The sequence below is a fragment of the Cyprinodon tularosa genome, unplaced genomic scaffold (genome assembly GCF_016077235.1).
Source record: "Cyprinodon tularosa strain WSP-4 unplaced genomic scaffold, ASM1607723v1 ctg257, whole genome shotgun sequence".
NCBI classification, from domain to species: domain Eukaryota; kingdom Metazoa; phylum Chordata; class Actinopteri; order Cyprinodontiformes; family Cyprinodontidae; genus Cyprinodon; species Cyprinodon tularosa.
In genome coordinates this window covers 491,342-503,053 of record NW_024038953.1, presented here as the reverse complement: position 1 = coordinate 503,053, position 11,712 = coordinate 491,342, and the positions used below count along the sequence as shown (strand labels likewise).

At 35.0% G+C, this 11,712-nt stretch overlaps 1 protein-coding gene and 1 non-coding gene across 2 annotated transcripts; one reads left to right on the top strand and one right to left on the bottom strand.

Annotated features, from left to right (window-relative positions):
- Positions 1-3,269: 3,269 nt before the first annotated feature.
- On the bottom strand, positions 3,270-7,575 carry exosc5 (exosome component 5). Its single transcript, XM_038288495.1, has 6 exons — positions 7,413-7,575; positions 6,628-6,741; positions 5,993-6,114; positions 5,755-5,895; positions 3,850-3,939; positions 3,270-3,769 (listed from the first exon to the last, which is right to left on the bottom strand). The coding sequence occupies exons 1-6, from the start codon at positions 7,558-7,560 to the stop codon at positions 3,674-3,676; spliced, it is 711 nt and encodes a 236-aa protein (XP_038144423.1). The 5' UTR covers positions 7,561-7,575; the 3' UTR covers positions 3,270-3,673.
- A 3,345-nt stretch (positions 7,576-10,920) lies between these two features.
- LOC119785762 lies at positions 10,921-10,992 on the top strand. Its single transcript, XR_005281089.1, has one exon. It is a non-coding gene; the product is annotated as a small nucleolar RNA Z40 (small nucleolar RNA).
- Positions 10,993-11,712: the final 720 nt, after the last annotated feature.

The window sequence follows — 11,712 nt, the reverse complement described above, 5'->3', positions numbered from 1 at the left end:
AACAATGAAGTGAAACTGCATATTAATTGTTACCTACATAAAGAGCTACATTTATTTTTAACTTTAACTTGGTTTAATGCTGCAGAAATGTGAACATTTCTCAGAGCTGTAAACAGAGCTGATGGCGGCCCACCGTGGTTAGTTATACTTTATGGGAAGACATGCAGCATTCCACATGAGATATGCGCAAGTTCACAGGTTTCAAAAATAAAGGTAGAGTGAAAGAAATAACTCACGCATTAAAAAAAAAAAAACTACTCGTAAAAAGGCTGCTTGAATGTTGAGTGGCTGTTCATATCTGATATTTTATTGTAAAAGTTATTTTTAATGATAAAAATATAAAATTGTTAGCAAATTCTGGTACTGTAAAAACCAAAAAAGAAACCATACAAAATAACTTATTTATGGAGAAAAAAAACATTTTCTGAATATTTTTGAGGGAGTTAATACTTTTTTTTTAATCCTTCAATTTGATTATAATTTGTTCAATTATTTAGTACATCGTTATATTAATTAATGATAAATGCATACTTGATTATGTTAAGGCAACCTTAGTCTGGCCCATATGCCCTGTATGATCAGTGGCCAGTCCAGCCCTTGCTGTTAACGAGGTTTATTATTACAATGAATATTATTACTTCATCATATCTATATCTGTTCTCCAAAATGCTATCCTTTTTGTGCCACATTTTAACCTTGTGCTGTGAAAGTATTTTCCCTGATGCACACATGGTTACTGACAGGTTTATCAAACACTGACCTCAATGGTACCAAATTGTTGTGGAACAGCCCAGAGTGCAACCAAAATGTATTAAAAAAAAAAAAAAACTACTGTGAGGGAAAAGCCAATATTTTCTACTTTGCTGTACAGTTTTTATAGAGGCCACTTTCCTCCTAAAGTTATCATAAACACACTCTTTCCTGCTGTCCCAGGGTTTATTAAGACTGTTAAATGTTGTCACCATACTCCGAGTTTAACTCTTTATTACAGCTATTCCATCTCTGATCACTTTCTGCACACGGCATTGACCATAAACGGAGCTGAATTGTTATACATCTCCACAGAATATCTACACTAAAAAGCAAACCATCCCATTGATGTTTTTGTGTCTTCTAGCAAGGAAATAAATGTGCATCACCCAGACAGAGAAGCTGCCAGTCTGTGGGGTCTGGCTTAATTATTTCTTATTTTGTTTAAGCTGAATAGGTAACAGGAAGAAGGAAGGGATACATTCATAGAATTTTAGGGATTATGATTCACATTTGGAAAACACAATTTATGTTTTGTTGCCAGTGATCACTATCTTGCAGAACAGCTGTTTGCATAACACCACCTTCATCTTGCTCTTGCTGTTTTATACCTTATTAAGACGGAAACTGTTCGGCAAAAAAGGCAGATCTGAAAAGTGTTAATGGGAGGTCTGATACCATAGGCATTCATTTTTTTAACCCTTCACCATTTGTCTTATGGTATTTACAAGGCAGGATGTAAAGAAAATATGAATCAATCTCTAATCAGCATTTTACATGTACAAGAAATTTGCTTAGATAAGGTGCTTTACGGACAAGCAAATACAAATATATTTGGAATAAACAAATGCAGTTCTGTGGGATATTTATGAGAATAGAGAACAAATCAAACAATTCTGCAAAGAGGAAAAGCACGATGGCACATATTAAAAATATAAGAATGAACTAAATGCATTCTTCAGTCAAAAAAACTGGTGTCTCCGAGTTGCATTGAGAAATTTCTATTATGAACATGAGTATGATGTATTTTCAGAGTCAGATTTCCAAATTTTGAAAATAACTATAACGTAATTGTTTTATCCAACTGTTAGCTAAAGATACATCCCAAATGATTCCCTCATCCTCTCACATGTATCGCTATACGTAGGTTAATTATTCCCTTTACTAAGTGGTTCCCAAACTTAACTGGCTGGACCCAACTTTGGTTTTAAAAAAGTGTTCATGCCAACCCCCCCATCCAGCCCTTCAAACATCCCTACTAGGGGTGAACAATAATTTAGTACCGTATCAATATATATTGCTGCACAAATTTATTCGTTAAAGGCGATATAAAATGTATTATATTGCAATATAGAAAGCAGTCTATAAATACAGTGTTTGTCACCAATTGAAATTATATTTTATTTTCAAAGCAAATATGTCTAAAATGCCATATTGGCATTTTTTAAACTCAACTTAATCTTCAAATGTAGTTAAGAAGCATCTGTAGAAGGCATTCTTGGCAGCTCTTTTGATCCCCTCATTTTTTACATTGATAATAAAAGTATTGTATCAACCGAAAACAAGAAATATATTATGATATAATGTTTAGCCATATCATCCAGCCATATGTTGAACAAAGAAACTGCAATTAACTACATATTACAATGAAATAAACAATGGCAAAACTAACAGCTTTAAAGTTTCATAAATTTAAGGTTAACCATTTATTATAGTGTTTAGTAGAACTCAAGGTGGCTCAAGGTTACACTGGGCCCCTGCCTTAACTTGCAGATGCCTCTCCTTGTAGCTGATTATTCCTACTGGGCTTGTTAAATGCTTGCCAGTGAGGACCAGTATCCTTCAACTTCTGACCCCACTTCAGTACACCTGAACTACGTCTGTCTCCTCACCAGGTCTTTAGTTTTGACTGATGGCTGCTAAGACCTAACAACGTATTTATTTGGTTCAGCTGTGTTGAAGAACAGTATTTATAACATGCTGAACACTAGCCTTCATAACTGCACATGACACTTAAGGACTAGAAGCACTTTTAAAACGTAGAATATAATTCAGGCTTCTCCCAATGGAAGACAGCCTGCATTTGGTTCCTGATTTACTTATGTATTCAGTTTACTTAAGTTGTGAACTTAATTTAGGAAAAAATGTAATACATACATCTGAGCTGCAGATATATAAAATACATGATATATAAATGACTGCACTGAAGTACAGTTAATGTTTAAAGCCTAATTCTCAACCTTAGGGGGTAGTCCAATTGATTTTTCTGACTTTGATTTAGAAAGTTATGAGTTTAAATATAGAAGTGAAATGTTCCCCACCGCGAAAGTGTCTTTCACTTCTTTAGGCATATTGACATAAAGGCAGATCATATCATAATACGTAAATAAAGATTTTTTATTGACGTTCTTGCTCAAATAATGCTAACAATACATTCCTGTAAGAGAAATATCCTTTTTTACATGTCATTATTTTATACCACAGCAGCACATTAATGGATTTATGTAACATACATCTTAAGCATAATTTAAAGGAGATGTTGATGGTCTTGAATGTGCTGTACAATGGGCTAAGCTGGGGCTTAGGTCCCACATTTAAATTCTGTATGAAGGCCTAATAAATCCCTGGGCCAGATCTGCTTCCATGTGTTAACTGTGAATATTTAAGTGAAACATCAACAAATGAATCAATGAATAAATGCACTTAACACCACTTCATCCTTTATTTATCTTTTCTCAATCTGATTAAAGTGTGTTGACAAAGTGTGTCCACATGTCTTTACACCTGAGCTGAATGAAGATAGCCCAATGGGGTAAGTGGTTGCTGAATATTTTATTGCAGTCTTTATATCAACTTTATACAAAAAAGTAAAACAAGAAGAAAAAAAAAGGGGGGGGGAGTGGGCAAGAAGCTTGAGATTGGATTAGAGGTTCTTGGAGTACCGCCGCCTCACTGAGTCTCTGTAGAACTGGAAGATCTTCTCCGATGCTTTCTGACTAATGGCTATACACTGCTGCAGCTGTGGAAGAATGCAAAAGTCAGATGGCACCATACACAAATCTGAAGAATATGAGGAATACTGCGTAAAAGACAACAAACCTCTTGAACTGAAAACGAGCCTCGGGTTGATGACATCATTACTCTGTGTTCTTTGCTGTCGATGGCAAAAGTCATCAACGCTCGACTTTCCTAAGGAGAATTTTAAAAACAGGATGAGTGCTGTTTTTTGTAAAACAAACATGTATAGAACAAGTAACATCAGAAATAGAGCTCTGCTAAATCTGAGTATTAGAAACTGCCACACCAATTCGTGCCAACAAAGTCAATAGTTTCTAAGTAATTGGCACATAGAATTTAATTGGTGACACCATTGAAACAAAATTGTCTCAGTCTATATGAACAATTGTGCATTGTAGCTAATTTTATTTTCGGTTATTTAAATTTCCGAACCCAAATAAGTCAAAAAATCTGTTTCTGTTTGTTTTATAACATCCAACAGCACCTTACTATACCATCTGTGTGTCCCTATTCTGCATTGAAAACTTGAGAGCCTTTTTGGTGGCTGACTGAAACACACCAATGGGGAGAGAATGACAGCCTAAACATAATTATATTCATGTCTTAGACAACGTTTATTACTCTCAAAACATTGGCGGCCCTACTCGTTCTTGTCACCATACTCTTTAGCTATGCTTCTCAGTGGAGAGACAAATCCTCCAAGAATGTATCTTGTCTAACCTTTTGAATTGCTTTTAGGTATAATTGTGATTGACGATATTGATATAAATTTATTTAAGTAAAACTATTATACTATCTGCTCTACTGAATATGTTACAGCAGTGGACAACAACTAATTTCTACTACCTGAAGAGTAGTAGATTAGCAGGGTAGCAGTAATCACTCAGTAATCAAAATTACCACTCAGTGGTTAACTTCTTTATCAGTCTCTAATATCACATTAAAGGAACTGTGACCCACTGTTATCCACAATATTGCTTTATTTTATTGAGGTTTATAACATTTTGTTACATATGAGCTTTGTTTCACAAGAGCTTTTTAATCAGATCAAGATAGGGAATTTGAACTAGCGATTGGAAGTTCTCAGCCATTGTGTTGCAGGTTTATAGTTGTTTCTGGAGTCATTCTGTTGATGACTCAGTGGTGTCACATTTAATAAAATAATTTATTGATGTTTTTAAAATAAGCTCAAATCATCATCCCTCCCCTTCTGTGCTTAACAGCTAATCTAGGTTTTTTTTTACTGAAATGTTATCATTGATTTATTTTTTAGAAACCTGCAATGGTCTGGAACTGTTATGCAATTAACTTTTACATTTAGCATGGAAACTGGGGCCTTTAGATTCTGAAATTATTTGTTCATTTAAGGTCTGAGAGAACATGGGCACCACCCTCTCCTTGAAAGAATATGCTGTCCTTAAGGTGTCCATTGTTATGAACACTTGATTAAATTCAATTCAAAATTACTTTATACTATATACTATAATTACTTATATATTATTTAAATAAATGATGTTAGTATTTTAGTTTTAACGAATTAATGTCAAATTAAAATAATTATTTCATAAATTATTTATTTATTTATATTTGTAATTTTCACCCTCCATACTGTATTAATTCTGTATGGGAACTAAATGTAACTACTATACGGTTCTGTTTATTTTATATGTTAAAAGATTTCTGCATGAAGGATCTCCTGTAGCGGTCAGAGGATCTGGGGGTGCCTTTGACTGAAGCCCCTATGTTGTAATTATTGTTCAGCAGTCTAAATGTTATATCCTGAGACATTAGCCCGTGGATATAAATCTGTGTTCACTTTTATTTTTTATCTATGAGAAGTTTAAAATACCAAAATCGACAAGTTAAAAGCTAAAACAGTTTTCATTAGATAGTTTTCCATCCAACTAAAACGTCCATTGAAAATCTAGCATGTGTTTAAGCTGAGCTTGAATTGTTTTTCAATGCTTTTCAGAGGTTTTGACTTACCTTCTCCTGAGCTGCAGTTGGGTCTGTTATGATTTCACCTTCTGTACTGATGGCACAAGTCACTCCACAAAACAAGCAACTCATAGACAAGCCTGCATCCATCAGGGCCATGCAGGCTGCATTTAGACAGCAGGACAGGAGCTGACCAGAAGATAAGGAACAAAAGCAAACCAGTACCACAGCAGCAGATTTACCTTCATACCAAACACGAATGAAGAATCTTTTTTCTAAAGGATACTGATCCAGCATCGTGTAGCACTTGTAGGATGAGTGTGAGCGAGGAACGAGGATGAAGAGATAAAAAAAGAGATGCCTCACAGGTTTCGCGTACGCACTGCTCCTGGGATCGTTCCCTCACACCTAGAAATGAAAAAGAAAAGAGTGTAGCAGGTTCCTCCTTGTTGAAAGTAGGAGTAAAGCAGCTTTTTTGTTAAAGAAAAGACAGTGAAATATGAAAATGAAGCTCACACATCTGGATTTAAAGCTTGAATATTTCCTTTTTTTATTTCTGACTGTAGAATCATATCTGAATGAGGTCAACAAATAGCTTTAAGGGTAAAATGAAGTCAACTGCTTTCTGGATCATTTGCAAGTCACCTAGTAATAAACTATTCATATAACTGATTTAAGCTGAACCAAGGAAACATTGAGAAAACAGAGAAAAACAGCCCTTCTCCCTAAGAGGGCTGGATTCCACTTATTAAGACCAGAGCTGAAAAACATGAATTATTGAAAATTCAGATGCAATGTATGAATAACCTCTGGCTTTGAACATTTAATGTAACCAAATCAGTTGTTAATTGATTAGGAGAGAAGTTCCAGCTACTTTTATTAGAATCTACATTTACATTTAATGAAATATGAAGGAATTACCAGGAAGTCCAACTTTAGGATAAACTAGGACCTCCAGGGTTGCTCTGTCATAGATCTCTTTGCTGACTTTCACCTCAGCGGGTCCGTACACTCCAGCCATCACACTGGTATCGCCTTTAAAGAAGAGCAAAACAGAGAAAAAAAAAAAAAAATCTGATATTTTTCCATTCTCAAATATTATGATTATGATTTAAGGCTTGGACATTTCATTTCATGTACATCTGCTCATATAAGAAATCAGAGGTTTAGCAGTAGAATAGATGGCTTTTTCCAAAAGAAGAGCAGAAGAAGAAAGGGTGCAACAGAAGCATGCTGCCACACAGGCAGAGCTCGCTGTGTGCTGGCAGCAGGTTGGTGTCAGATGCTAAGGCCAAATGTAATGGACTGAAATCATATTGCTTGTTAAGTCATATCAAAAGCCTCGGTCTCAAATAGAAATCCATGGACCCAAAGGCAAATTATTGGGCAATTTATTGTAAAATGATCCGCCTAGGACACTTCAACAGACAGGCTCTATAACTTTCACACTACATTATCTACATTTCCCAAACAAATGTTGGTGGTTAAGTTAAGATTTCGCTTTCTGAAAGACGAGATCACTATTTTCCTAAGTGAATCAAATAAACTTACCTACTTTATAATTTTTATAAACATATACTCTCTTATTGCAAATGTATTGCTTAAAACATAACGTAGTAACAGAGAGACAACTTGAGTTAAACGGTCTTTCAAAGACGTGGCCCGTTTTTAAGTCAGGATGGGGAAAGTAATATTTGTACTTTTACCTTGAACAAAAGAGGCCGATCCATCCGGACGAGAGAGTAAGGTCTGTTCACAACCGAACTCCCTGAGAGAAACATTTTCAGAAGGAGAGACTTCCATCATGCTGCTTTCACGGTGGAGACTGTGACTGTCGCAGCTAAATGACGTCATTGTTTAGTTTTTTTTCTCTTATTTATTTAAACGCAACATTTTTTCATCTATATCATAACAAATAGCGTTTTTAAAAATAAGAAATTCGAGTGCTGACATTTATGTATCTTGTGCCTCTCTAGATTCTCACAAAAAGTTAAGAATTTAAGACGAAATTTATATTTCTTCGTTTAATCTTATGACGACTTGCATACTATTTAATGGCGCTTTACCGCCACCAAGTGGTTAGGATATATAAAGATACCCTCTTCAAATCCAATGGCGAAAAGGCGGTCTATATCTTGAACACCAGGTATCAGTAAAAATAAATAGACAAATAAACAGCTTTTCTTCATTTTTAATAAAACATTAGGAAACACAAGACAGTACAGAGCAATACCATGTAGAGCAATGAAAACATACCCGAGAATAAAAACTGCCATAAGTTTAAAGTTCACGAGTTAAATGTCTTATAGTTTTAAAATACTATTTAAGCTTATTTAAATATTAACAAGAGTGCTATTTTTTGTTTATTTAAGCAAAGTTTGTGAATATGCTAAGAGTAAGGAAGTAAACTTTTTTGTGTATGTGTCACAGAGATAAAAGCCCAACAACATAAAGAAAGATAAGAACATACTAAAGCATGAAATATAGAATAACATGAAAACAATATATTGAAATACAATATGACAAATTAACATTGAATTATCAGAGTTTATAACATATCGGATTTCTCCATAAAATAAGAACTAACTACACATCTAACTTAACTTCTGCCTCCAAAAGTTGAACAGATGCAATTCAAAATCATAAATGAAATATATCCAAATAAAGCAGTTTTTTTCATCAAAATGTAAGTTAGGAGGCCCAAGGGGAGACCCAGAACATGCTGGATGGACTATGTTTCTCGGCTGGTCTGGGAGCGCCTTGGGGTTAGGAGGAGCTGGCCCAAGTGGCTGGGGAGAGGGTCATCTGGGCCTCCCTACTCAAGCTGCTACCCCAGCGACCTGACCCCGGATAAGAGGAAGAGGATGGATGGATGGATGGATGGATGGATGGATGGATGGATGGATGGATGGATGGATGGATGGATGGATGGATGGATGGATGGATGGATGGATGGATGGATGGATGGACATTTATTCTTTTTTGTGAACCAAATTTTAAATTCTAGACAGATTTCGACAGTTGGCAAGACCAAAAGAACATTGTTCTGTCTTCATTATCTGATATTTGACATCTGATTTTGGTTTAGGCCTTTATTTTAAGTCTCTGAGACTGGTGAAATCTAAAAATGCAGTCAAATTATCATCTTTGTTTTGACTTAATTTAATATTGCATTTTTATTTTAGTTTATATATATATATATATATATATATATATATATATATATATATATATATATATATATATATATATATATATATATATATATAGTCATATTTCAAATGCTCCAAGTTTTTGATGCTTACTTGCAAATGTGCCTTTGGAATCTTATTTTATAGCCTTTATTTTAATTTATTGCTACCAAACGGTTATTTTGTTTTACTGTAATTGCTCGTATTTTTGACAGTACACTGTCTATGGGAATTTCTGTCTCTAGCTGTGTCTATGCCTGGGTTCTGAGGTCTATCCAGATGGAACTCTCACAGTGGTCTGACTTGATATGTTTAGATGTTGAAGTGATTTGAAATGCTATATATATATATATATATATATCTATGTATATATATATATATATATATATATATATATATATATATATATATATATATATATATATATATATATATATATATATATATATATATATATATAGAGAGAGAGAGAGAGAGATGGCGCTTGACAGTAATTCAAAAGTATAAACTGGATAAAGATGTACATTTAGGTCTATCTGTTTTCTACTTTGTAATTTTTGCACACACACACAAAAAAAATCATCCTCCCTTTACGTTACTGTCGAAAATCGTCTTCAACTGACGTAACGCAGTCCTTAAATATTCCTGTCGAACTTTGCAGGGTCTCTTTTCTCCGCCCGCTGAAGCTGACGGTGGAAGTAGATGCAATGGGTGAGTTTTAAGCTGCGTTTTAAACTCGATGTAAAAAGGGAGACCCAGATCCGCTAATGTTAAGAGCACTCGAAATAAATACACATTCGAGGTATTGTGAAAAATGTTTTTTGTCTTTGACTTCCTATAGTTGGCACAGTTAGCATTAGAGAGCTAGCTGCTCACAGCTAATCATGGTCTGATTTTATTTTAGGCTCGTTTTTAGGGCCGCAATCTTCGAAATAACTCCGAATTGTGTTATAAGGAATCATTATGTGCCTTGTTTAAAGCTGTAATAATTTCTAGCCCATACTTTAAAATGTTTTATTTCCAGGATAACACGTGGCCAGGCTGCGGATCGAAACCCGGATCTAACCGTTTAAAATTAATATTTTCCATCAGTGCTTAAAGACACGATTGACTAATAATCATCCCCGATTAAGAAACATTATCTTACGTTATTATGGGGATCAGTTTGTCAAATTCTAATCCTAGTGGATAAAACACAGTGTGTCCAAAATAATATAAATGAGCACTGAGCATATTGATGCAAACCAAAGATTTGTGTAGACTGAAAACCCTAATATATGGCGGTCAGTAGGTTTCCCCGTTAACCACATCCTGCTCTTGTTCATCTGGGATTCTCCAGCTCTGTGGACTAATTCCAGGGCAGCAGTGGTGAGAGAAATGTCAGGTTTTGCTTTCACATCTGCAGTATTGGTTGCAGAAAAGTGACAATGAGGCCTGAGACAGTAATTATGCATGGATTCCATTGTTTCTGTTTTAAAACTGCTTCAAAGTCTTACTAAAATACAACATTGATATCTAAAATGTGTACAAGCACACTAGAACCAATGCAAAAAATAAACTATTTTTGGTTTTCCTCTTATAGGGAATAAACCAGAACTGGACCATCATGCCAATGAATCACCCAGTCACTTGGTGGTGAACTATTTGGAGATCTGGTATGTAATTGGTTGTATTGCCTACTAATTCGTTCTCTTAAAAGCTTAAACTCTAGATTACAGCCCCACTGTGGCACTCTAGGGATAAGTTTGTATTTAACATTAGATCCAGCTTGCATAAAGCACAGTGTGAGCTCTAGTCCTGTACGGTGGGCTGCAGAGGTCATACGGTGCACAAAGGAACCATTTCTCTTGCAACCCACTGCTGTCAATCTTCCGCAGCAGTGTTACTAATGAGAAGTTACAACTCTGAGCTCTTTTTGTTTAGATGAATCCAAAAGAAACTGAGTAATTTCTCTTTTCAATAGGTGCCCTGGATGACCTCACAACTCCTGGGTAAGCCCTGTTTATAAAGCAGACAAAGTTTCTGAGTAATGATGAATGGCTTGATATGTTCAACTGCTCTGAAGTGTGAATGAAAGCAGCCTTTCTGAACCTTTTGGAGGGAAAACTGGAAATGCTGTTGCACTGTGCTGCTTTGTCACATTAATCCTCCTTCTGCTCCATGCAGGTTCAGCCATCTTGATTCACTGATGTGAGGTGAGTAGTAAAAAAAAAAAAAAAAAAGTACATTCAGAGATTTGGGGCTCAGGTTGTAAATGAGTAAACTTTTCAGGAATGCTACAGTGACTGTAAGACTCACTAGATTCTGTTAAAAACCTAAAAAAGCCCGAACCTCACAATTTGATCACAGGGAAAATGGTCATTCGATTAGTAGTTGCATCCATAGTACAGCAGACTGAATCTGATTGGTGAGTGATTAAAATAAAACCCAGCATTATAAATTGAGGGAATGTTATGAAGCTTAATCTGCTTGTTGCTTTTTAGTTGGGCTCAAACAATTAATTGGATTAATTGTGAAATAATCATTAACTATTTCAGTAACTATTAATTGTAGTATAGCGACTCTAAAACGTGTCTTTAGCTGAAAGAGCAACCCACTTAGAGCAGTAATTATACTGATATTGTAAAATGTATAAACATTTTGAATTTAAGATCTTCTATCAATATGCTCTATCCAGAGCTTCTCAAGTGGAAACATTTGTTTCCATTGGTTTAATTTCACAGAACATCTTTATGTACCTTTGGCCATCAGATTATTAATCTGTAACATAATCAACAGATTAATCAATTCGCAAAATAATCATTGGTTGCAGTCC